General features: G+C 42.7%; 1 protein-coding gene across 4 annotated transcripts in view; it reads left to right on the plus strand.

The window, feature by feature from the left end:
• Window positions 1-27,404, plus strand: part of carm1 (coactivator-associated arginine methyltransferase 1) — a 69,055-nt gene that overhangs the window by 16,131 nt on the left and 25,520 nt on the right. For all 4 annotated transcript variants that reach the window (XM_059639871.1, XM_059639872.1, XM_059639873.1 and 1 more), the window contains exons 2-7: window positions 1,567-1,692; window positions 3,837-3,943; window positions 6,973-7,077; window positions 9,397-9,507; window positions 14,715-14,892; window positions 27,223-27,313. In XM_059639871.1, the coding sequence (XP_059495854.1) occupies window positions 1,567-1,692; window positions 3,837-3,943; window positions 6,973-7,077; window positions 9,397-9,507; window positions 14,715-14,892; window positions 27,223-27,313 (718 nt within the window). The remainder of the gene's footprint in view (window positions 1-1,566; window positions 1,693-3,836; window positions 3,944-6,972; window positions 7,078-9,396; window positions 9,508-14,714; window positions 14,893-27,222; window positions 27,314-27,404) is intronic.

The raw sequence follows: 27,404 nt of genomic DNA on the forward strand, positions 1-27,404 counted from the left end.
GTAAAACATCCCATAGCACTGTTTTCTTTTTTATAAAAAGTAAATGGGAAAAGATTCATGGCAAATATCTATCCTCAATCAGAATTGATTAAAGAAAATACTATCTAATCCTTTTTATTTTACAGGGAAAGAGTATTGTTAACCAAGCCAGTATCTGTTGCGCACCCCAAAATACACTCAAAAGATGTTGGTGAACTGTATCAGAGATAATAGGAAGTACAGATGCTGGAGAATCTGAGATGACAGGTGAGGAGCTGGATGAACACAGCAGGCCGAGCAGGAAAGCTGATGTTTCAGGCCTAGTCTAGCCCCAAAATGTCAGCTTTCCTGCTCCTAGCAGGCCAAGCAGCATCCTATGTTCATCCATCTCCACACCTTGTTATCTATGGCAGTGAACTGTTGTCTTGAACTTGCACATGCAGTCCATGTGATGTAGATAGTTGCAAGTTGTATACTGTTTTGACTTGGAACTGTTGCTGTTCCAGGATTTTGACCCAGTGACTGTTCCAAACAGCACCGTGGGCATAGATGCATCACGTCTTGACTTGTAACAGGGCTTGTGGGCATTGGTGTCCCCCATGCATGTGTTGCGTTTGTTCTTCTAGGTGATGGTAGGCCACAGGTTTTAGGATGCTGTTGAAAGAACCTTGGTGAGTTTCTGCGGTGCGTCTTGTAGGTGGTATACACTGCTGACGATTTGTCGGTGGAGGGAGTGGTTGGCGTTTCAGTGAAGCAGGCTATTTTGTCCTGGATCATTGAGTTTTTTTGTGTTGCTAAAGCTGTACTTCTTTAGCAATGTACTGGCTAGACAGACTTTTTAAGGAGTTGAGCGAAGGTGAATTACTTGTGGCAAAATCCCTGTCTCTGACCTGCTCCTGTAGTCACAGTAATTTATATGGCATATCCTGTTTAGGTTCCTGATCAATAATAATTTCCTACATTTTTAGATTAGATTAGATTCCCTACAGTGTGGAAACAGGCCCTTCAGCCCATCAAGTCCACACTGCCCCTTGAAGCATTCTCCCCCCCCCCCCCCCCCCCCGACCCATGCCCCCATAACCCACCCACCCCTGAACACTACGGGAAATTTAGCATGGCCAATCCACCTAACCTGCACATCTTTGGACCGTGGGAGAAAACCAGTGCACCAGGAGGAAACCCATGTAGACACGGGGAGAATGTGCAAACTCCACATAGACAGTCGCCCGAGGCAAGAATCAAACCCAGGTCCCTGGCGCCGTGAGGCTGCAGTGCTAACTTTCTCTTTACGGTTCCACCTAGGTATAAATGTTCCACAGCTCATAGTGTGACTGAAGGACTGGAATGTATTATATTTCCAAAATAAAGACCAACTTCGCACTAATTAAAGTGTGAAACCTGCTGTCTTTAAACAGTACAGAATGTTGTTGCAGTAATTTCTTGATTGTGGGAACTTTTGTCTTGGGTTGGGCTGTTGCTTTTCAATTTAAAAATAAATTTTCTTCGCTGTTAGGCAGAATGAATGAGTGATGGTTCACTGCACTGTATATTCTTCTTAATCTTTTCACAAACTCTTTAATCCTACAGATGAGACGGTCTGTGTATTTAAGTGTGCAGTGAATCGGGAAACGCAATGCAGTCGTGTCGGCAAGCAGTCCTTCATTGTCACATTGGGATGTAGCAGTGTCCTCCTACAGTTTCCATCACAGAATGGTAAGGGCTATCTCTCTCATGCTATAGTAGGAACTGCAGATGCTGGAGGATCAGACATAACAAGATGTAGAGCTGGATGAACACAGCAGGCCAAGCAGCATCAGGGGAGCAGGAAGGCTGACGTTTTCGGGCCTAGACCCCTCTTGTGAAGAAGAGTCTTAGCCCGAAACGTCAGCCTTCCTGCTGCTTGGCTTGCTGTGTTCATCCAGCTCTATACCTTGTTATCTCTGTCATGTGTGCACCTTTATCCCTGGCACTGAAATCTCAACTGCCTTCTTTCAAAGCATAGAGATGACAGTGTAGGAAATGCTGGAATTACTCCAGTCAGGTCTTATTCAAGGAGGAAAAAAATGCCATTGATATTCCAAAGAGAAATGGATGCTCCCTGCCCTATTGAATGTTTTCTTTCTTTTAAAAAAAAAATAGATTTTCGAGATCCATAGTATTTTTGCATTGGTAAAAATGTCTAAAATCCAGGTTAGGTAACAATGGAAGTTTGGTCATCTTTCGTGCTGCAGCTTACAGGTGTTGCACTGTCACAGGAGGTTGCAGTTTGACTAATTGATTACCCTGTTAACTTGTTAGAAGCAATTTTAAGGTTTTTAAATTTCTTTTTCATTCTTCATGAACTGAACCAGATTTGTTGACAGCTGGGCTCCAGTGTGGGACACTGTTATCAGCAGGAGTGGCATTGGTGAGGGTCCTATTCAGTGAACCAAGTTTAAATGCCCTTCATAAGAAAGCACTGATAGTTTTCCTGCCTTTGAGCTGGACGGCTCTGGTCAAGTCCCACCTGCTTCAGAGGTGTGAAATAACATTTTGAACAAGTTGATTAGAGAATATCTAAACAAAAAAACTGCAGATGCTGTAAACCAGGAACAAAAACAGAAGTTGCTGGAAAGTCTGAGCAGGTTTGGCAGCATCTGTGAAGAAAATAACTCTGATTTCTCTTCACAGATGCTGCCAGACCTGCTCAGCTTTTCCAGCAACTTCTCTTTTTTTTGTTTTGAGACAATGTCTCATACCCATCATACTGCAGTCCTTGTATGTGATCCCTTAATGCCTCGGGGTGGGGCGGGGGGATGCACAATAAATGTGTCTTTTTGGTACGACGTAAAAACCAAATTCAACATTGGTGCTGGAAGTTTGAAACAACAATTAGAATGTGGTGGAAGGAGAGAGAGAGAGAGAGAATTGTGTTTCCAGTCAATAACCTTTTTTCAGGACTGGAAATGTAATGTATTTTGAACAGGTAAATAGTGAAGGTGAGAAGTGAAACAAAAGGACGCTGTGTGATAAGGGGTGGTTCGATTTTAAACACAGTTTCATGGTGCAAAATCAAAGGAAGTGGTAACGGGCCAAGTAAAAGAACAAGAGATGCCTAGAGGTGGTGTGAATATCAACATAGAGGCTGGCTTAATGCATTGCCAAGGAAATAAGAGAAACAAGGAAAAAACTCAGTAAAGAAACCCTGACCAAAATAGGTACAGAAGCTGTAATCAAAATTGTTGAGTTGTGTTGGATCTAGAAGGATGCAAGGACCTCAATGTCTCGGATGAGATGCTGTTTTTCCAATAACTGCTGAGCTTAATTAAAATGCTGGTTGTGATCCTCTTGAGCACAGCTCAACAACATGCTTACCGTGTCATTTTTTTAAATCTCAAACTATGGAGTTTAAACCCAGTGGACTGCGGTGAGGAGGGAGCTCCTTCACCAAACAGACCATGGCAGGCTGTCGCACTTAAGTGAGATTTCTTGGTCTGTTGGTATATTGGAGGCTAATATATATAGTTTGTTCCCTGATGCTCCTCTCTGGTTTTGATGTTCTGCTCCTAATTTAGCACGAGCTGACCATGTGGTTGCTCCTAGCTTGCATCAGTCCTACAGACGTCAAACGGAGCAGATGAGATATATAGCCCATTTCAGTACAGTATGGTCTAGTGGAAGTGAGACTGGTCAGCACTAGCTTAAGTATTTTGTTCTTGTGCTAGAACTTTCCCTGCAATGTCTTTTTTTCTCTCTCTTTCCCACCATCCCCAACCAAATGTTTAACTAAAATGTGTATATACATCAGTGAAATATTTGTTGCAAATGTTATTTACATGGTCTGGTTGTGCTCAGTTCCACTTGTACTGTCTCTCCAGAGTTCTACTCCTTTTTCAATATTCTGAAAAACTGCAGAGGTCACAACCTTGAACGATCTGTCTTCAGTGACCGAACAGAGGAGTCTTCTGCTGTGCAGTATTTCCAGGTACTGTTTCCTAGGCTAATCATCTTCCAGGTAACCTTTAGCTTTTTAGTGATTTTTACATGGACAAAATGTTTAATTTCCATCTCTTCTTGTGCCTTTTTTCCCCTAAAGTCCTCCATACCCAATATGCTTTCCATCAATGTTTGAAGATGCTGACTGTGACTGGGGTGTGCCGTTAGTATTTTGCAATTTATTGATTTTTACTTGAAGTCCGGGAGGCCACTATTAATCACCAGCAGTGAACATCATTACCCGCCTGACCTTGCCAGTTTTTTTCCTTTTTATCACAACGTCATGCCAAAACTACAGCCGCAGAATTTAAGACAGTATACTTAGCAGAAGCATTTTGCCAGGAATGTTTCAATATAGTGACTAACTTGCCAGCAACCCCAGAGTAGACAGCCACACTGAGCCCTGCCGCATCTTCACCATCCCTCCCCAGACCTCCCACTGACTGAGGACGAACGGTCAGTCCTAAGCAAGGGGCTCACCTTTGTTCCTCTCCACCCACACATCAACGAATACCAGTCACGGTTGGACATAGAGCAGTTTTTCCGCTGCCTTCGCCTCCACACTTACTACTTCAACCAGGAACGTAACCCTCCCTCCACTGACCCCTTCGCCCGCTTCCAACACAAGTCCTCCTCCTGGACACCACCCCCAGGCCTCCTACCCTCCCTCGACCTCTTCATCTCCAACTGCCGTCGAGACATTAACTGCCTCAACCTCTCCACCCCTCTCACCCACTCCAACCTCTCCCCCGCAGAACAGCAGCCCTCCGTTCCAACTCCAATCTCACCATCAAACCGGCAGACAAGGGTGGCGCAGTGGTAGGATAGCGCACTGACCTCTACATTGCCCAGGCCAAACGCCAACTCTCTGACACCACCACCTACCGCCCCCTCGATCATGACCCCACCCCCGAGCACCAAACCATCATCTCCAACACCATTCATGACCTCATCATCTCAGGGGACCTCCCACCCACAGCCTCCAACCTCATTGTTCCCCAACCCCGTACGGCCCGTTTCTATCTCCTTCCCAAAATCCACAAACCTGCCTGCCCTGGTCGACCCATTGTCTCAGTCTGTTCCTGCCCCAGCAAACTCATCTCCACCCATCTGGACTCCATTTTCTCCCCTTTGGTCCAGGAACTCCCCGCCTACGTCTGTGACACCACCCACGCCCTCCACCTCCTCCAGAACTTCCAATTCCTTGGCCCCCAACGCCTGTTTTACCATGGACGTCCAGTCCCTATACACCTGTATTCCACATGCAGATGGCCTCAAGGCCCTCCGCTTCTTCCTGTCCCGCAGGCCCGACCAGTCCCCCTCCACCAACACCCTCATCCGCCGAGCCGAACTCGTCCTTACCCTCAACAACTTCTCTTTCGATTCCTCCCACTTCCTACAGACAAAGGGGGTGAACATGGGCACCCGCATGGGCCCCAGCTATGCCTGCCTCTTTGTAGGTTACGTGGAGCAGCCCCTCTTCCGCACCTACACAGGCCCCAACCCCCACCTCTTCCTCCATTACATTGATGACTGTATCGGCGCCGCCTCTTGCTCCCCAGAGGATCTCGAACAGTTCATTCCCTTCACCAACACTTTCCACCCCAACCTTCAGTTCACCTGGGCCATCTCCAGCACATCCCTCACCTTCCTGGACCTCTCAGGCAACCAGCTTGTAACTGATGTCCATTTCAAGCCCACCGACTCCCACAGCTACCTAGAATACACCTCCTCCCAACCATCCTCCTGCAAAAATTCCATCCCCTATTCCCAATTCCTCCGCCTCTGCCGCATCTGCTCCCAGGACGAGGCATTCCACTCCCGCACATCCCAGCTGTCCAAGTTCTTCAACGACCGCAACTTTCCCCCCACAGTTGTCGAGAACGCCCTTGACCGCGTCTCCCGCATTTCCTGCAATACATCCCTCACACCCCGCCCCCGCCACAACCGCCCAAAGAGGAGCCCCCTCGTTCTCTCACACCACCCCACCAACCTCCAGATTCAACACGTCATCCTCCGACACTTCCGCCATCTACAATCCGACCCCACTCTTGTCTGCTTTCCGGAGAGACCACTCTCTCCGTGACTCCCTTGTTTGCTCCACACTCCACTCCAACCCCACCACACCCGGCACCTTCCCCTGCAACCGCAGGAAATGCTACACTTGCCCCCACACCTCCTCCCTCACCCCTATCCCAGGCCCCAAGATGACTTTCCATATTAAGCAGAGGTTCACCTGCAGATCTGCCATTGTACCCAGTGTGGCATCCTCTACACTGGGGAAACCAATCGGAGGCTTGGGGACCGCTTTGCAGAACACCTCCGCTCGGTTCGCCATAAACAACTGCACCTCCCAGTCGCGCACCATTTCCACTCCCCCCTCCCATTCTTTAGGTGACATGTCCATCATGGGCCTCCTGCAGTGCCACAATGAAGCCACCCAAAGGTTGCAGGAACAGCAACTCGTACTTCGCTTGGGAACCCTGCAGCCCAATGGTATCAATGTGGACTTCACCAGCTTCAAAATCTCCCCTTCCCCCACCGCATCCCAAAACCAGCCCAGTTCGTCCCCTCCCCCCACTGCATCCCAAAACCAGCCCAGCCTGTCTCTGCCTCCCTAACCTGTTATTCCTCCCACCCCAAGCCGCACCTCCATTTCCTACGTACTAACCTCATCCCACCTCCTTGACCTGTCCGTCTTCCCTGGACTGACCTATCCCCTCCCTACCTCCCCACCTATACTCTCTCCACCTATCCTCTTTTCTCTCCATCTTCAGTCCGCCTCTTCTCCCCCCCCCCCCCGCTATTTATTCCAGAACCCTCACCCCATCCCCCTCTCCGATGAAGGGTCTAGGCCCGAAACATCAGCTTTTGTGCTCCTGAGATGCTGCTGGGCCTGCTGTGTTCATCCAGCCTCTCATTTATTATCCTATTTACTGCTGTTTACTTTTTCCTCTTGAAAGAAATGTCTTTAATTTAGACTCTGTCTTTTATTTTAAGTTCTTAATCTCTTTGCAGTTCTATGGATACTTATCGCAACAACAGAATATGATGCAAGACTACATACGGACAGGCACTTACCAAAGGGCAATACTCCAAAACCATGCAGACTTTAAAGACAAGGTAAACAGAACCAGTCTGAGCTAAAATAAGCAATTATTCATCTCTACCATTTTTACCATAAGGTTGTTTCTTGTTCTCCATTCTAATTTGAAATTGACACTGCAATTCTTGAGCCCCATGGGAAGTCAGCTTTGTCACATTGCAGATTGCTATGTGGTTTGTTGAAGTAATAACAAGTGGTTTTATAGTTAGGAACATACAGCCCATCTAGCTTGCTGTACAAATTCAGTGCGAGCGTGGTTGATGTTCCTCCGAGTCCAGTTTTCCTGCCCACTTTCCGCGCCCCACCCCCCCACCCCCCACACAATCCCTTAATTCCCTGTGATATCAAACCAATCTATCAAGGCCTTGAATGTATTCAATGACGAAGCATGTATAATCCTCAGAAGCATAGAATTTGAAATATTTAATATATAATATTCAAGAAATTTCAGTTCAGTGTCTACCCTGTCTTGTCCCTTCAGGATCTTTGTATGTTTCTTTGAGATTACCTCCTTCTATGAAGCAAAGAGTTGAGGTCCAATTTATGTGTCCTTTTTTTTATTAAGGGGAAATCCTCTATTCCAGGAACAAATTTAGATATTTTTCCCATAGCACTTCTAAGGCAGTAATATCCATTTCTTCGATTATGGAGACTGTGCAAATTTCAGTCGTCTTTTCTTTAAAATCTCGCGCACTGCGCATTAAACAGCTCACCTTTTATCTCTTCATTTATGGAAAGGGGTAATGAATCTTGAACTGAATTCTATATAAAGTGGGGATTAGAGACTTGATAGCAAAATCAGTGACTGTTGAGTAACGGACAGTATTTAGTTACTGAATTGTCTGGCCTGTACTGAAAGCTGATCTCACCTAGGGAAATAACTGTGTTTCAAGAGGCAAGCATTAACATCCAAAGTTGAGGGCAAAACGGGTCACTAATAGCTCCAAACTACTATCTATTAACTCCTACTGAAAGGAGTAAAATTTAAGATCATGAGACTTAAGAGCAGAAATCGGCAATTCAGCCCGTTGAGTCTGTCCTGCCCTTCAGAGATATCTTGGTTGATCTGATAATCCTCAACTCCACTTTCCTGCTTTATCCACAACTCCTGATTACCTTACTGCTTAAAAATCCATAAACATCCGCCATGAATATTCTTCGAGGTAGCCTCAACAGCTGTCTGTGACAAAGAATTCCATTGATTCCCTACCTTGTGATGAAGAAATTCCTCATCTGTGTTAAATAAGTGACCCATTAATTTAAGATTATGCTGTCTGGCCCTACCTTTTCCCACAGCTGCAAACAACCTTTACACATCTATTCTGTAAAACCCCTAAGAACCAATAAGTTATCCGTGCATTCTGCTGAACTCCAATGAGCACAAGCCCAACATACTCGACCTCTCAAGAAAACCTGCCATATCTTGGATCAATCAAATGAATTTTCTCTGGATTGCTTCCAATAACAGAGTATTCAAAGGAAAGATACAGTGCACAGTATTCTGGATGTAGTCTGACAATTGTCTTGTTTAGTTTCAGCAAAGTCTCCCTATTTTTCATAATCCACTCCAAAGGAAAGGTCAACATACCATTTGCTTACCATACTACCTGCTGAATTTGAATGTCAGCTTTTAGTGATTTATGCACCAGGTCTCCCAAATCCCTCTGTGTGCTGTAGCTTTCCATGTTTTTTTTTCCTCCATTCACTTCCTCTATTCGCCCTTCCACGGTACTTAGCTCACATTTTCCCACATTATATTCCATCTGCCAAGTTTTTATCTACTTGCTTGACCTATCTATATCCTCTGAAGACTTCATATCATCTCTTTTTTTTTTCCCACCACTTTTTTTCTTGACTGTAAACGTTGTTCACTTTCCTCCTCTAAGTCATTAGTATATGTTGTAAAGAAATAATTGTAACCCAGCAGTGAAACCTGTTAAACTCCATTTGTTACAGATTGTCATGTTCTCCCCATGCCCCCATATTCCCAACTGTCTTCTGCTAGTTAGCAGATCTTCTATCCATGCTACCTCCATCATGATGGGCTTTTAATTTATTAAGTAGCATAATGTGTGATACCTTTTTTAGTAAATGTTTTCTGAAAATCCAACTCTATTACATCCACTGCTTCCCCTTTATCTGGCCTGCTTGTTACCTCCTCAAAGAATTCTAGTGAATTTTGTCTGGCATGATTTTTCCCTTTCGTTAAACTAAATAGTTGGGACTGCAGGCTAAATTATGAGAAAGAAATACTGCCCTATCTTCAAGGTGCTGTTGCTGTTGCTTTTTCATGAATAGTTTAAATAAATGGTTTATCAAACTCTGATTTCTTACAGGTTGTACTAGACGTGGGATGTGGCTCTGGAATTTTATCATTTTTTGCTGTGCAGGCGGGAGCACGAAAGGTGTTTGCAGTGGAAGCAAGCACCATGGCTCAGCATGCTGAGGTAAGCAACCTGTTTCTGTTTCTTTTATTTTGGTGTAGAGCCAATTGAAGTCATAAGCTGCAACTGCAGAGCTATTAATTTCTGGAATTCTACTCAGGACTGTGCTTCATTTGTGTTCATGTACACTTGATTTGTCCAAAACTTAGAGCTGTAAGCATCTGTATTTCTTTTAAAATTTTCTTGGACCCATTATAAACTTTGTGTGGATTTCTTGTGTTCCAAAGGCATTTTAACAGTTGTGGATATTATTGCATCACTTTGGATTTATTCTGACTGACTGTACCTGTTGAACACACTTTTTGTAAAGGCGTGGGCTTGTTCTTTTCTTCATTCGTGCATATAGTACTGAAGGAGTGGTGCTGTCTCGGAGGTCCATCAGATGAGTTGTAAAATCATTTTTTAAAATTTGTCAATTATAAAGGATGGGTCTGTGTATTTATTTGTTATCTGTCACCCAAATAAAAACAGGTTAGCTGATCGCTTGCCTCATATTTTGTTTATGGTTATTCTTACCAGGTAACCGTTACTGGCAATTTCATAATTGCTTAGATCATTAAACCCCCTGCCCTTTCCCCCCCCTTCTAAGGTCTTTCCCCAATCACTTTGTGTATGTCTCTTTTTTTTCTTCTCCTTTTTAAAGACTCAAATGAACATTTCGCTCAACCATAACACAATCTGAAGGCAGACATAATGAGGAGCTGTGAAGGGAAAAGGAGATGTGTAGGGGACCACGTCGCAAAACTGACAGCTGGAGAAGCTTACTGTTGAATATGAGCATCTGTACCCAAAGACTAGGATTGAAATATTTCTGTTGTTGTTGTTTTTTTTCTTTCTTTTTTCCTTTTTTCTTTTCTGTCCTGGTTCCCTCCATATCTCAAAAATAATAGCACTGCTTTACAGTTAAAGGTGGGCTGTTTTAAAAGGATTTGAAGTCTGTACAGTGTGAAATATTCCTCAGCAATGCCTACTGCGCTTTACTTAGTGTGTGAATTATTAGGACAGATTAGGTTGTGATCAAAATATCTTGCACAAATGTACGACATTAAATGAACTTCAGCCACCTCAGCTGTTTTTTTTTTGGTCAAAAAATCTTGACCTTTGAACAGATCTGCAATGCCTTGTTGTATTTGTGATACGATGTACATCTTCAGTAGTGATTTTAGGCGAGGCGATGGCATAGTGGTATTATTGCTAGACTATTAACCCAGAGACTCAGATTAACATTCAAGGTAGATGGTGGAATTGGAATTCAATAAAAAAAAAATCTGGAATTAAGAATCTGATGACCACGATTCCATTGTTGACTCAGGAAGAACCCATCTGGTTCACTACTGTCCATTAGGGAATGAAGCTGCCATCCTTAAACTGATCTGGCCTGTATGTGACTCCAGTCCCATAGCAATATGATTGACTCTGAACTGCCCTCTGGGCAATTGGAGGTGGGCAATAAATGTTGCCTAACCAGCGACATCTTCATCCTGTTTAATGAATAAAAATGTTTCTTTTGTAGGTATGAATATTCAGTTAGCATTGTCCTGGATTCTTTGCAACTATGAAATACCCCCGACAGGATTCAGTTGCTCATTTGTTCTGTTTGAGTACTTTCACATTCAGTACTTCAGCATTCTGAGCGTTGCAAATACTTGGATGTCTTGAGCAGCCAAGTGAGTTTGATTGGGCTGAGTCCCTTATCCTGAGGGTTTGACGGTGTGTCATTCGCAGCCTGCAAAAGCATTTGGAAACTAGCACAGACATCTGTTTTCAGTAGCAATGAATTTGAGGCAGAACATCCCCTGCCAAGGGAGTTGTTTTATTAAAGCACTGCCTCAAGTACAGTATATTGTTTCAGTCTTATATGCTCTGTTAACGAATCGTAGGTTGAATTTGATAGTATGAATAGGGTGTTGCAACTGTGACAGGAGGAGTGAGATGATAATCAAGTCGCACCATTGTTCCAGTCTTACCCAGTTTTACCAAAATGGCCATTTGTTTCTCTTTAGTACTACTATCAAAATTAAAGGGAATGTACACCAGGCTCCCTCTTTTTTTTTTAGTGAATTTCAAAATAATCTTTGAGTAGAAAGAAACAGCAGGATATTTAGAAAAGCTTCTGCATTTAAAGTTGACATGATTTCTATTTCACAAAATCATGTTACAGTTCATTGACGATACAACAGGCAGAGTTGATGAAGGAAAACTGGTCAATGTAGTCTACTTGGATTTCCAGAAGGGATTCAATAAGGTGCCACATAAAGGTTATTGCACAAAATCTCCGTATGAGAAACCTATTAGCATGGTTTGATAATTGGTTAACATGCAGAAGACTGAGTTGGATTACTGTTTTTTTTTTCCCCCGTGTAAGTTTCTATTTGGAATGATATTACTAGTGGAGTGTAACAAGGATTGACCTTAGGGCCCCAATATTTTAACTGTCTATAATAACGACTTGGGGCAAAGTGTAATGTATCCAAATTTGGTGATTTCAAAAAAGGTGGGAGAGCATGTTGAGTTGAGAATTATGAGGAATCTGCAAGTGGATATAACAGGTTGAGTAACTCGGCAACATTTGGGGAAGCAATGGAATAGTGCTATTATTGCTATCTTATTAATCCAGAAACTTGGCCAAGGATCTGGAGATCCTGGTTCGAATCCTGCCGTGGTAGATGGTGGCACTTGGATTCAATTTTTTTTTTTGTTTTTTTTTTGAAAATCTGGAATTAAGAATCCATTGATTGTTGGAAAAACCATCTGCCTCACTAATATCCTTCAGGGAAGGAAGTCTGCCAGCCTTGTATGGTTTGACTCCCAACCCACAGCAATGTGGTTGACTGCCAGCTGCCCTCTGAAATGGCCAAGCAAGCCACCCGGTTAAAAGGCAGGTAGAGATGGGTAACAATTGCTGGTTGGCCAGAAATGTCCACGTCCCAAGTGTACAAAAACAATTTGGCAGATAGTTTATAGGAAAGTCAGAGGTCATGTACTTTGGTTGGAAAAATCAAAAGTAAGAAGATTATTTGTGTGGAAAGACTCCCAAAAGGTGCAGCACAAAAGAATCTGGGCGCTCTTGTGCGTGAAATGCAAAGTTAGCTGGTGTAGCAAGTAATGAAGAAAGCAAATGAAATGTAGGCCTGAGGGATTTGAACTTTTAAAATAGGGAAGTTATGTGTTGTTGCTGAGGCTGCATCTGGTATGCTGTGTGCAGCTTTGGTCCCAGTATTTATGAACAGATATACTGGCATTGGGGGCAGTCCAAAAGAGATTCACTAGGCTGATCCTGATTACTGAGACAAAGGGAGTTGGCTTCTCAAGAAAGGCTAAGCAGGCTTAATTCTTTGGCGTTTAACAGCATGAAGAATGATCTTTTTGACAAATATAAGATCCTAAAGGGGCTTGACAAAAGATATTTCCACTCATGGGAAAATTTCAAACTAGGGTGCATTAAAATAAGAGGCACTCATCAAAAGCTGAGATGGGAAGGAATTTCATGGAGTACAGTGATCATGTGGAATTCTCTACCCTAGAGAGTTGTGATGGATAGATCAGTGGAGGTAAATGAATTTTTGAAATATTGTGGGGTTGAGGCCTGAAACAGATCAACCATGATCTTATTAAAAATGACCTATTCCATCTTTTTTTTTGTGTTTATTATGAGCAAAACATCTAGTTGGACAAATGGCAAACTCTGGTTGACACCTAAGCTATGATCCAAAATTGAAACTGCAACCCCTTAATCTCTCAAACACACACAATCAAAAACTAGACCTGACACCGCAGTAATGGATGTTGCTTTTAGAACAACAAAACAGATAAGCCACTCCTGTGGAAACAAAGGAAAAATATGATAGCTTCTCATATCTGCTGGATTTCCTGTCACTGAAACTGAATCACTGTTGTAAATTGATTAAATGTCCAGTTATGAATCCAAGTAACTTGGATTTGAGTTGTTAATTGGTCAGGATACACTACTTCAGGCTTTACCAGTTAGCCAGAAATACTAGCATTTTGGAAGCTATCAAGTTCCTAGGATCTCTCTCGTTGTGTTTTTTTTTGAAAAAACAGGACTTCAGAAGCAAGACTGCAGCCACTGAGGTGGCTGGGTCTACAAAACAGAATTCTGAGGCTAGACCGGGTTGCTAAGCCAAGGGGTCCCAAATTCTGTCAAACGTAGTTTTTCTCAGTAATTAAAGCATTAATAGTCTTTTTTTAAATCTCCGTGAAGAAGCCATGACGCAAAACTCATGTTAACTTTTTTTTTCCAGTAAAAACAGTAGGTGGCTTGTGGTACTTTGCACAGAAACATTAAAAATAGCAGTGGGGATAAACAATTCAAACCTTCGAGCCTGCCACACCATTTGATTTGATCATGGCTGATCATCCAACCTTTTTTGTTCTCACTTTCTCCCCATCTCCTTTGACCCCTTTAGTTCTAAGAGCTATATCTAACTCAGTTTTTGAAAACATTCAAACTTTATACAGATTGTGTAAATAGTTCAAAATCTTTCACTGTTTCCCAAATAGATTTGTAGTTAAAGAACTATTCTCAACAGGAGTAGTTCTTCAGAAATGTGGGAACAATTTGTGGCAACCCTTTCTCTCCATTATCTGGGAAACAATGCTTATCAATCATTTTTGTCCATGATTGATCTAAACTATTATTTTTCTTTCTCTCTAAGATCTGCGTTCTGAGTAATTTAATGCAATGGAAATATAGATAAATTGTTTCGTTTGCCTGAGTTTGGTGTTTTAATATCTGCCCTTTGTTTTTGAGAGCTGGCTTGTATGGATAACTACTGATGTTACCTTCCACTCCTTAATCTACATAATCTATTTTGTTTCCCTTTATTCCCCCCACCCCTTGTCTGTGACAACAATAATATTACTTACTTTGTTTTCTGATATCATCATAGATGTAGTAAACCAGGAGAGTAATATGGTGTAGAACAAACATTTTCAACCGTATTAGTTTTAAAAACAAGTGTCATTTGGATACCTGTTCAAACATGTCATTGAGACAAAGGGATATAATAAACCAAGTAGCATTTTTATGTCCCTTTTATTTTCACAGGTTGGCAAGGAAAGTTTGCTGCATTTCTTCTTTTGGAATTCGGTGGCAATAAGACAAAACTTAAATTTAGATGTTAGCATATCTGGCCGTTTTGGAGACATTGTCTGGTGCTAATGAAAATGATGGTTATTCTCTTTGGCAGCTTCTGGTAAAGAGCAACAACCTAACAGATCGCATCCTCATCATCCCTGGGAAGGTGGAGGAGGTTAACATCCCGGAACAGGTCGATATCATTATTTCTGAACCCATGGGCTACATGCTCTTCAATGAACGAATGCTGGAGAGTTACCTACATGCTAAGAAATGGTTGAAACCGAATGGTGAGATTGCTTCTGAGTGTGGAGAATGGGTGAAAAAGATTCATTTTGGCCTTGTCTTTTCCAAAAACTGCATTCGGTGAAATTGAGCTCTGTTTAAGCAAAGTCCTGCTGAGGTTGCACACTAAATAGAGTAATGGATTTTTTTGTAGATTATTTGTACAGTATATTTGTTTTACTGCTGCTTTGCCCATTTTATCCATATATTGCTGAGTTGATGTCATTGGTCAAGTTTGAATTTTTCCAAGTGTGTATATTTCACAAAAGTTTTGGTTCTTCCCCCTGTGTACCCCCACACCACCTTCCATAGTGATGGCATATTCCCATCTCCGATTTAAATGTACAGGGTCCATTCCTTCCAGTGCTGTACTGGTGCTTCATTCACTGCCTGCCTGCTCGTGTATTGTTGCTTTTGGAGTGGATAGAAATAGTTGAGCAAGATACAAGCCAACTGATAACAGATCTTCATCATGGCTTAGGTAAAGGGGAAATCATTTGGAAGGCTGTGGTGAAAGGTCAGTGGGACGAATTGTCTGCCTGTATAGTGTCCTTCTGTTCTGAATCATTATAGAATGATTGATTTTTTTTTTTCCCTAGAATGATTCTTTTATTTGAGGGAAAACAAACTTGTTCAAAATGTGTTGAAGTTGTGACGGCATTTTTTTTTTCACCAAATCTTTTAGTGTATTAATATTATTCAGAGGCTTCCTGGAATTTTTTAAATTCATTCAGGCTGCATGTCAGGCTTTGTGAGGGGTAGGTCATGCCTTACAAACCTTATCGAGTTTTTTGAGGATGTGACTAGAAAAGTTGATGAGGGTCGAGCTGTGGATGTGGTGTATATGGACTTCAGTAAGGCATTTGATAAGGTTCCCCATGGTAGGCTCATTCAGAAGGTCAGGAGGAATGGGATACAGGGGAACTTAGCTGCTTGGATACAGAATTGGCTGGCCAACAGAAGACAGCGAGTGGTAGTAGAAGGAAAATATTCTGCCTGGAAGTCAGTGGTGAGTGGAGTTCCACAGGGCTCTGTCCTTGGGCCTCTACTGTTTGTAATTTTTATTAATGACTTGGATGAGGGGATTGAAGGATGGGTCAGCAAATTTGCAGACGACACAAAGGTCGGAGGTGTCGTTGACAGTGTAGAGGGCTGTTGTAGGCTGCAGCGGGACATTGACAGGATGCAGAGATGGGCTGAGAGGTGGCAGATGGAGTTCAACCTGGATAAATGCGAGGTGATGCATTTTGGAAGGTCGAATTTGAAAGCTGAGTACAGGATTAAGGATAGGATTCTTGGCAGCGTGGAGGAACAGAGGGATCTTGGTGTGCAGATACATAGATCCCTTAAAATGGCCACCCAAGTGGACAGGGTTGTTAAGAAAGCATATGGTGTTTTGGCTTTCATTAACAGGGGGATTGAGTTTAAGAGTCGTGAGATCTTGTTGCAGCTCTATAAAACTTTGGTTAGACCGTACTTGGAATACTGCGTCCAGTTCTGGGCGCCCTGTTATAGGAAAGATGTGGATGCTTTGGAGAGGGTTCAGAGGAGGTTTACCAGGATGCTGCCTGGACTGGAGGGCTTATCTTATGAAGAGAGGTTGACTGAGCTCGGTCTCTTTTCATTGGAGAAAAGGAGGAGGAGAGGGGACCTAATTGAGGTATACAAGATAATGAGAGGCATAGATAGAGTTGATAGCCAGAGACTATTTCCCAGGGCAGAAATGGCTAGCACGAGGGGTCATAGTTTTAAGCTGGTTGGTGGAAAGTATAGAGGGGATGTCAGAGGCAGGTTCTTTACGCAGAGAGTTGTGAGAGCATGGAATGCGTTGCCAGCAGCAGTTGTGGAAGCAAGGTCATTGGGGTCATTTAAGAGACTGCCGGACATGTATATGGTCACAGAAATTTGAGGGTGCATACATGAGGATCAATGGTCGGCACCACATTGTGGGCTGAAGGGCCTGTTCTGTGCTGTACTGTTCTATGTTCATTTATTACCTGTCCCTAGGTGGCATTAGAAGGTGACAGTGAGCTATGTTCTTGAACAGCTGTGGTTGATGTGCTGTAGGTTCACCCACAATGCTGTTAGGGAGGGAATCCCAAGATTTTGACCCACCCACAGTGACAGAGGTGATATATTTCTATGTCTGGATGGTGAGTGGCTTGGAACGGAACTTTGCAGGTGGCAGTGTTCCCATGTATCTGCTGCCCTTGTCCTTCTAAGTGGAAGTGATTGTGGGTTTAGATGTCCAAGAATGTTTTGTTTTGTAAATTTTCTGCAGTGCACCTTGTAGGTAGCACACACTGCTGCCACCAAGCGTCAGTACTGGAAGGACTGGATGTGGGACCAGTCAAGCGGGCTGCTTTGTCCTGGATCATGCCAAGCTGCTTGAGTGTTGTTGGAGCTGCACCCATCCAGGCAGGAGGATTCCATCTTACTTCTGACTTGTGCCTTTATAGATGACAGAGACGGCTATGGCGAGTCAGATAACTAACCTCAAGGGTTGGTGTCTCCTTTATTGGAGGCGGTTGTTGCCTGGCATTTGTCTGGCACAATTGATACTACCACTAGTCAACCCAAGCCTGGATATTGTCCAGATCTTGTTACGTAGATACTGAAGCAGTTCATATTCCAGAAAAGTCACGAATGGTGCTGGACGTTTGTGCAACCATCAGCAAACCTCTCCACTTCTGACCTTATGTGGAGAGAAGACTGTTGATGAAGCAGCTGAAGATGGTTGAGCTAAGGACATTTACCCTGAGGAGCTCCCACAGAGAGGTCCTGGACCTGAGATGACTGACTTCCAGCAGCCACAACCATGTTATGTGCCATGTATGACTCCAACCAGCGGAGAGTTTGCTCCCTGATACTCATTGATTCGGTTTTCCTCGGATTCTTTGATGCCACACTCCAGTCAGTGCAGCCTTGATGTCGAGGGCAGTCACTCTGACTCCACCTAATCTCCGGAATTAGTTTTTTTTTATTCCCCATGATTTGAACCGAGGGTGTAATTAGGTTAGAACCTGAGGCCCTGGCAGACCCAAACTGGATGTTATTGTCCATGTTTCTCAGAAATCCTACAATGTAGAAGTAGCCATTTGACCCAACTGGTCTATACCAACCGTCCCACCCACAGCCATCCCCTATCCCTGTGACCCTTTCCATGGCTAATATGCCTAACCAACGCATTCCTGAATGCTATGGGCAAATTAGTGTGGCCAATCCACCTAATTTGCACATCTTCGGACCGCGGGACAATACCGGAGCACCTGATGGAAACCTATGCAGACATAGAATGTGCAAACTATCACAGAGGGTCGCCTAAAGCTAGAATTGGTGCTGTGAGGCAGCAGTGCTAACCACTAAGCCACTGTGCTACATGTTAGTTCTGCACAGGTGCTGCTTGAAAGCACTGTTGATGATCCCTTCCCTCCCTTTACTGATGACCAAGAATAGACTGATGGGGTGGTAACTAGCTGAGTTGGATTTGTCCTGCTTTTTGTGTGCAGGATATACCTAGGCAATTTTCCACAATGTCAGGTAGATGCCAGTGTTGTAACTGTACTGGAAGAGCTTGGCGAGGGAAGCTGCTAGTTCCGGAGCACAAGTCTTAAATACTCTTGCCAGAATGTTGTCAGGACCCATAGCCTTTTCAATATCCAGTGTCTCCAACCAGTTTTTTGATATCATATGGAGTGAATCAAATTGGCTGAAGACTGGTATCTGTAAGGCTGGGGACCACTGGGACCACTGGAAAAGGCCAAGATGGGTCAAGCGCTCGGCACTCCTGGCTGAAGATTGCTACAAATGTTTCAGTCTTATCTTTTGCACAGATGTGTTGGGCTCATCCAGCATTAAGAATGGGAATATACGTTAAGCTGCCTCCTTCTCCAGCGAGTTATTTAATTGTCCATCACCGGTCATAACTGGATATGACAGAACTGTGGAGCTCAGATCTGATACGTTGGTTATGGGACCACTTGGCTGTATCACTTGGTACTCATGCTATCTGGCGCACATGCAGTCCTGTTTAGGACATTTTCCAGGCGGACACCTCATTTTTGGGTATGCTGGTGGTGCTACTCCTCGCATGCCCTTTTGCATTCTCCATGGAACCAGGGTTAATACCCTAATGGTTACATGGGGGATATACTGGGCCATAAGTTTACAGATTATGCTGTAGGTCTGCTGTTGATGGCCCTCGTGGAAACCCAGTCTCTCTTGGTTAGATCTGTTTTGAAGTCTGCTCTGTTTAGCTGGGTGGTGGTACCATCTCCACTAGGACTGTGTGGCAGTCACTTTTGCTGATGTTGTCATGGACAGATGCACCTGTAGCCTGCAGGTTGGTAAGGATCAATTCAAGCATGCTTTCCCCCTCGTTGGTTCACTCCCCACCTGCTCCAGACCCAGTCTAGCAGCTATGTCCTTTATGACCGGACCGACTTAATCAGTTGTATTGGTGCCAAACCAGTCTCAGTACTGGACGTTGAAAACTCCCACCCAGAGTACGTTTTGCACCCTTGCCACCCTTGGTGCTCCTTCCAAGTGGTGCTCAATGTGGAGAAGTACCAATTCATCAGCTGAGGGAGGACAGTATGTGGTAGCCGACCAGGTTTCCTTGCCCATGTTTAACCTGAAGCCATGAGACTTTGTGGGGCCTGAGTAAATGTTGAGGACATCCAGGGTGATTCCTTCTCAGCTGTATACCTGGGTCTCTTCTGGTGGGACAGGACATCACCAGGAATGGTGGTGGTGTCTGGGACATTGTAGGATATGATTCTGTAAGTGAGAGTATGACTATGTCAAGCTGCTGCCCAAATTAGTTTGAGAGACAGCTGTCCCAAGTTTGGGAGGACTTTGCAGGTTCAACAGGGCTGTTTTTGCTGTTGTCTTTTCTCGTGCCTAGGTCGACATCAGGTGGCCTGTCCAGTTTCATTCCTTTGCTGAGACTCCATAGTGATTGATATAACTGGCTTGTTAGGCAGTTTCTGACAGCTGTTTAGCATCAACCACATTGCCATAGTTTTGGAGTCGCATGTAGGCCAGACCAGGTAAGGAAGCCATATTTCCTTCCCTGAAGAATAGTAGTGAGCCAGATGGGGTTTTCCAACAATCAACAATGGCTGTCATCAATTTCTTAATTCCAGATTTTAGTTTTTATTGAATTCAAACGACTCATTCCCACCTCTTCCTCCTCCTCCTCCCTCCCACCCCCACCCCCACCAAACCAATTGATCCAGTTGCAGTGATGGCTAAAGAGCCATGAGTCATAAAATTCAATCAAAAATAGAGATGAGTAACTATGAACTGACTTTGTTGAATCAAGAAACTGTGGCAACAGACAAGTTGCCAAAGAGGATACGTGAGTTTGCATTGAAACAAGGAAAAGGAAACTGAGGTTGATTTTGTACGACCCCTGATTTTCATTTGTGAATTGAGCATTCCAATAAATGAGTTGCAGAATGGTCACCAGTGTTAAGGAAGGAAGCAGGAAACTGTACTTTAAAGGGAAACAGCTGGATCATTTATGAAGTCACCGTGGTGCTGAAGGGTAATTGCTATATGCTAGAAAATGTGACCAGTTTCATGCCACATGTTTGCAGCCAATGAGGTCAGCATTTTAATAAATTGAAAACTGTTGGATTTAGTGAAACCGAATTAAATATCTGGAAAGTATATTGCTGTTGGACCTGAGTGTTGAGAACGATAATCCGAGCAGGAAAAGTCGCATGTAATAGTAGAATGAAGACATTAACTAGACCGTTGATCAAATTTTGATTTACATAAGAGATTGGTCAGCATAGTTGAGTTGGATTGAAGGCTCAATTTCTGTGCTATCCATCTCTGACTAAGGTGGCAAGGGTAAAGTGCTGTGAAGTGGGATGTGTCAGTACATTAGCGCAGAGTTGTTGGGCTGAAGAGCTGTGCTATGTGACTCTATCTGTAGTGCGTATGGACTCAGGATAATGAAAGGAGGGAGGGAAGGAAAATATATTTCAATCACTAGGAGATTGGATAGACAATTTGTGAGGATGGTAGTGCTGATTTGATAGAAACAAGGCAATCCAGTGATGAGGCAGAAAATAGTTTGAGGGGGATGCAATCAACATCTAACTTGCATTGGTGATGTTGCTTTGTTTTGTTTGCCCTCCCTTGATTTCATGTGGGTACTGGCACTAATGCCATGCCAGACAGATCATCGTAAGTTCAAGACTTCTCCAGTTCATCATAACCTTGTTCTGCACAAGTGGATTATCTGTTTTTACTCCTGTGTCTAATGGACTTGTCCATTTAAGTGCAAACCTATGAATTATATCCTGCCTCCAATTGTCACTATGATCCAGAACGATATCCAATTTTACTGCAGGTTTGGGAGGGTTTGTGCAGTAGTGGTTTTTTTAAAATATTTCCTTGATTACTCAATCAAAATTTCTGTAGTAATCCATCATGACGCAGTCATTAGGAGCAGCTACCTTTTGTGAAATCGCACACTAAACATTTGGTGATATCTATGTAAAAGATTTTTTTTTTTTAATTAGCCTAAGTTGTCTATATTTCCCTTCCTCAATTCTGTGTCTAGTTCAGCTTTTCTTCAATTATGTTCTGTTTGTGCTTTTGGAAATTGTGTATGAACGGGAATGCTGTTTTTAAAATAGTGCCTGCTGCCAAAGGTTGACACACAGGATGAGACCAGTGAAGTGTAGCCCAGGTGGAAGAAAATTGATTTTTTTACTTCGGGACTGATGATGTGTGCTCATTTGTGAAATTACTTTGTGCAGGAAATGAAAATTAATACCTTGGTAAGGGACTCTCCTGCGGGGTTCCAGCAGTATTGACTAGTGCTTCCCATCCAGTTTAACAAAACCTTTTAGAAGTGAGAGTATCTTATCAAAGGAAGCTCAAGAAACAGCATCTCTTTCTCCAACTTAGACATAGTATTCAGCAATTTCACGGCATGATATGTCCCTCATTTTTTATTTTGTTTTTGCAATGTGCATATCTTGGCCTTGTTGCTCGTATTTTTGCTTTCAAACGGAGTTGTCCGTCATTCTGCCATTCAGACTCTGGGTGAATGCATTGTTTGTTCATTAAAATCATTACCATTCTCTCTTGCCTTTTGTTGCATGTCAAACAGAAGAAGTTATAATAAGGAGCAAAGAGATGGCAGATCAATTTAAATAGTTTTGCTCTATCCTTGCAAAGAAGAATGTAAATAACATCCTAAAAAATGTTTGGGAAAGCAGCGTCCAGTGAGGGAGGAACTGCAGGAATTCTGCATTTGTGGGGAAATGGTGATGAGGAAATTGATAAGATTAAAGGCTGATAAATCCCCTCAGTCTGCTTCTCAGAATAATTGAGGAAGTGGCGTTAGAAATAGTGGAAGCATTGGTGGTCATCTTTCAAGATTCTAATTGACTTTGGAACAGATCCTATGAATTGGAGGGTAGCTAATGTAAGCCCAGAATTTTTAAAAAATGGTATGGGAAATTGGACTTCTAGACCTGTTAGCCTGACATTGGTTGGGGACAAATGCTAGAATCTGTTATAAACTATAACTGCAGAGCAGTTGGGAAACAGTAACTGGATTAGACAGAGTCAGCATGGATTGACAAAAGGTAAATCGTGCTTGACAAATCAATTAATTTTTTAGATGTCATTAGTAGAATTATTAAGGGGAAAGCAATGAATGTGGTTTACTTGAACTGTCCGAGAGCTTTCCATAAAGTCCCACATAAGAGAATAGCATGTACATTTGTAGCATTTGGGTTTGGCGGGCAAGAAACAGGGCAGGAATAAATGGGTCTTTTTCCTGAACGGCAGGCAGTGTCTACTGGAGTACCACAGGGATCTGTGCTTGACCCCCAACTATTTACGGTATGTATTTAATGATTTAGGTCTGGGAACTGCAAACATAGAGGTACCTTGTTTAGATGACACAAAGCTGTGAGAGGATGCCAGGATGCTTCAGTGCGATGTGGCAAATTGATTGAGTGGGTAAATGCATGACAGATGCAGTAGAATGTGAGGTTATCCACTTTGGTAACAACAACAGGAAGGCCGATAACTATCGGTATGGTGATTGGATTGGGAATGGGGGAGGTGCATAGAGAGCTAGGTGTCATCATACATCAGTCACTGGAAGTTACCAGGCAGCAGGCTGTGAAGAAGGTAAATGGCCTTCATAGTGAGAGAATAGGACTACAGGAGCATGGATATTTTGTTGTAATTGTACAAGGCCTAGGTGCAATCACACCTGGAGTATTGGTCCTGCTATCAGAATAAGGATATTCTGGCTAAGGGGGCAGTATAACAAAAGTTTACAACAATGATTCCTATGATGCCACGACTGACCCCACTATTGGATTTTGGAAGAATGGGGAGGATCTGGTAGATACTGAGAAAATTCGAACAGGACTGCACAGGGTAAACACAGGGAGGATGTCGCAAATAACTGGGAAGTCCAGAGCCAGGGGTCACAATTTAAAGGTATAGGGTAGGCCATTTAGGATTGAAATGAGAAATTTCGTCATGCAGAGAGTGGTGAGCATGTGGAATTCCCTGCTGCAGAAAACAGTTTAGCCCAAAACATTGAATGCTTTCAAAAATGAGTAAGATACACTGCTTGGGGTTGAGGAGATCAAGGGTATGGGGGGAAAGCAAGAACAGCATACTCGGCTGGATGATCGTGTTGAATGGTGAAACAGCCTGGAAGGTTAGAATGGCCTGCTCCAGTTCCTATTTCTGTTATATTTTGACTTTAATCTTGCCTATGCACCATAACACACAGGCAAAATACTCCAGATGCTGGAAGTCTGAAATGGGAACCAAATGTTGGAATATCTTGGGTCAGGCAACATCTGTGGAGAGAAATGAAAAGCATTTCAGGTTGATGACCTCCTTAGCTCAACCTCCACTATACCAAACACCGTGGTTTTTTAAAAAATTCTGCCTATCTCCCTCCTATTTTCTTTCTTTCTTTCTTTCCTCCCTCCCTTTTTCGCCAACACCCTACTCAGACCCCGCAACCTGCTCAAAAGCCATCAGGTTGCTACTTTCCTTTTAGTTCTGTAAGTCAGATTCAGTTTGAAAGGACAATGCTGTTGCTTGCTGTCTGTCTCACGTGTGCTCTTGGTTGTACACAGTTTGTTTTATCTTGGTGTTAAAGGAAAAGGTCAGGATTTGGAATGGATTATAACATATAGTTTAAAACCTTTTTATTCAAAGAATTTGATATCAACTGTCATCTGATATCAACTCTGTTCTGCCACAACCCACTGTTTACAACCCAGTTTAAACAAAGTATTGTTTAAAATCAAGTTTTTAATCTATTTTTATCAACTCTAGTCCTCTTGTAGATCAAAGTAGGTGTGTATATACTTTTTAAAAATGAAGCCATGCTTTTATTTTTATAACTTTGCTATAATGGTAGGTAGAAAAGTGATTCAGATCTTTCAGTTCAGTATTTTGTGTTCCACACATTTTGGAGATTTTTGTGCAGATGTCAAGTTTGTCTGATTTCCTGTGGTGTCTTAAGTTGGAAATCCAGTCATCCTTTCACTTCAACTTTCTTGATGTTTCTTAATATGATTTCAGTACTTAATCCAAATGGTTCATTGGATGGTTTGCTCTGCTTGTTATTATGTTAATAAAATGTGTGCTCATGAGTGCATGTTCATTTATAAAGCAGTTGAACCTTCAAAGAGGAGCCATCAAGTAAGCTGAAGCTCAACTCATGGTCTTCATTTTTTAAACCTTTAGATTTTGTCCACTCTTTTCTGAATAAAAGCTTAGTTTGCTCAAATGTAAAGTGAGTGCCAGCCAGCTGGATTTACTTTCGGTGGGCGTTGGTGCTAATTAGGTAAGAGATTGGGGGATTAGAAAGGGTAGTTGCACATAATTTTCTTGAGGATCTCTGTCTGTGGATGGCTGACAGATGAGTATTGGAGTAATCTTGGTTGTTGTTGTCGTCGTCGTCGTCGTCGTCGTCACTAGCCGATAAGTCAGAGATTTGTGTCTGTGGGCAAGTTCTTTTATTTGTTTTTAAGCCCACGCCCCTCCCCCTTTCCAGATGTGCAAAGCAGGTAAAATGTGCCTTTAAGGATATCTTTAAATGCACAGTCTGGTGTTTAATCTGGCTAGATGGCATGATTGAAGTGCAGGGTCCAAGACTAAAGGCAGTAACATATCAAAGCTGTGTCACTGTTTAGATCCCACCGGACTCACATCAGCTGTATCTCCCCAGAGATTAGTTTTGAGAATGGACATTGATTTTTGAATTATTTACCTTAACAACAGCATTGCATTGAGTTGCTGGCTTTTGATTTGTAAATAGATTCTCTCCCCTCCTGCCTGCGCACAATTCAAAAAATTGAATCTGTCACATTGGATATGACCCAAGAGTATAAATATTGCCTTCATCTCTGGGAGTTGACAGCTATCTCAGCTCATTTCTGCTGCTTAAGGTACTTTTTTGTGTATAATTCAAATGAATTTAATATTCTTACACACTCTTGCATGCTCACATCTTCAGGCATAGTTTCTTCTGAGAACTACAGACCATGCATGGTCTTGAATGTCACGTGAACCATTCAGTTAAGGACTCACCTGGTGAAATATTTGTCTTGAGTTTTGACTTTTTGTGGTGTTCTTGCCTGTTTTTTGATTTGGGGTTCTTGGTCTAGGGCACTGAATTTTTTTTAATGTGTCTTCTATCTTGTTGGTGCTTTTGACGAATGGAGGTGTGAAGATGATTCCTGCCCATTTCAGTCTAGGATGATGTTAAACATTGACATCCAGACCTCAAAGATGAGTACTTTAGGGAAGTCAACAATGAGTTGATAAAGTTCATTAATCAACTGACCTGGATTGGAGCAGTGCCTTTGGGTGTGCATTTATTGTGTACTGTAAAAATGGTAATGTATATTTGGCCTCACATTTTGTATCCAGACCAGATCCTTGAATGAGACCTGGGTTCAAATCAGCATTCTCAGGCATTCCTTTTTTTATTTGTTCATGGCTGGGCCAGCTGTTATAGCCCAGCTTTAATTGGTCCATAAAGCCAACTTTTAATTCCAGATTTTCATTGAATTAGATTTCGCCATCTGCCATGGTGGAATTCAAACACATGCTCCCAGAAATCTAGCCTGGCTCCCTGGAATACTAGTTCAATGACAATGCCTTTATGCCACCGCCACCCCTTTTTGGTCTGCTGGTACTTGGCTCAGTTTTAATCCTCCATTGTCGCTCCTAGTTAACTACTGTTTGAAAGGGAATTATTTAAAAATAATTCAGTTAATTATTTGTTTCACTAAAATACCAACTTCATTTATCAAGACAATGGTTGGAGATCTGGCTATCTGCTACTGAGCAATTCAGTCAGTGGGAGTGATGAGGGCTGAATCACCCAATCGATTTTCCCACTGCCAAATCCATGTTTCCCAAACACGTGTATGTTTAAAAACCACTGTGATATTCCTTCCTCAGTGCTGCTCCAGGGTGCAGGTAAAATTGGTTAGGCTTGGACTCAATATTAACTTGTTCCTTGATTCCTGCCCATTTCAATCTAGGATGATGTTAAACATTGACATCCAGATCTCAAAGATGAGTACTTTAGGGAAGTCAACAATGAGTTGATAAAGTTCATTAATCAACTGACCTGGATTGGAGCAGTGCCTTTGGGTGTCCTTGTCACTAAAGTCTTCCTGGTTGGTATTCAGCAACTCAACTGCCGCATTGGACTGAGGTTTAAAATTTAAGAACATTTTTGCCCTAGTCTGTCCTTGCTGTGTAATTTGGAGCTCCATCTGGCTCATGCTCTATCCTGGGCTCCTCCCAAATGTCCAATGAGGTAGGGAGTAACTTGCATGGCTTTGTTTTATTGCTTTAACGTGAACTTACATCAAAATATTTGTCTACATGATTGACAAGAAAAACTGGGGCTTGTTCCATTGCTGCATTGAGATTGGTGCAATTTCTGCTGATGTAGTGTTCCAATCCATTTTTCCTACTTCTTCTTTCTGTCCACATTAATTTCGTTTTTTTTTTGTTCTGCCCTCCCTGTTCCACCCACCTGTCAAGGTCTAGCTAGGCAGATGAATGGGTGACCAACTCTCAGATCTTAGTTGCCTTTCCTCCAACAGCAGGCAATTTAGCCTAATTTAACCTGAAGGGTAGTGGTAATGTGGCTTTTGTTCTATAACACAGTTTTAAATGTGGTTGAAGCTGTACAAGTTTCAAACATGTGTTGCTGTTACCTTGTACTACTGGATAGTCAGGCCTACTTTGGTTTATTTTATATGCCTGCAATAATTAATGAGCATTTGCTTTCATTCTAGGTAATCTGTTTCCAACCCTTGGTGATGTCCACCTTGCACCCTTTACAGATGAGCAGCTTTACATGGAGCAGTTTACAAAAGCAAATTTCTGGTATGATTGTTGCTCTGTTTTGGCAGGAAGGGTGCCTCAAGAGTGTGGGAGGACAGTTTTGAGACACAACAGCCTGTTCCCCTCCTGAGTA

Source organism: Stegostoma tigrinum, chromosome 35 (genome assembly GCF_030684315.1).
Source record: "Stegostoma tigrinum isolate sSteTig4 chromosome 35, sSteTig4.hap1, whole genome shotgun sequence".
Lineage (NCBI taxonomy): Eukaryota > Metazoa > Chordata > Chondrichthyes > Orectolobiformes > Stegostomatidae > Stegostoma > Stegostoma tigrinum.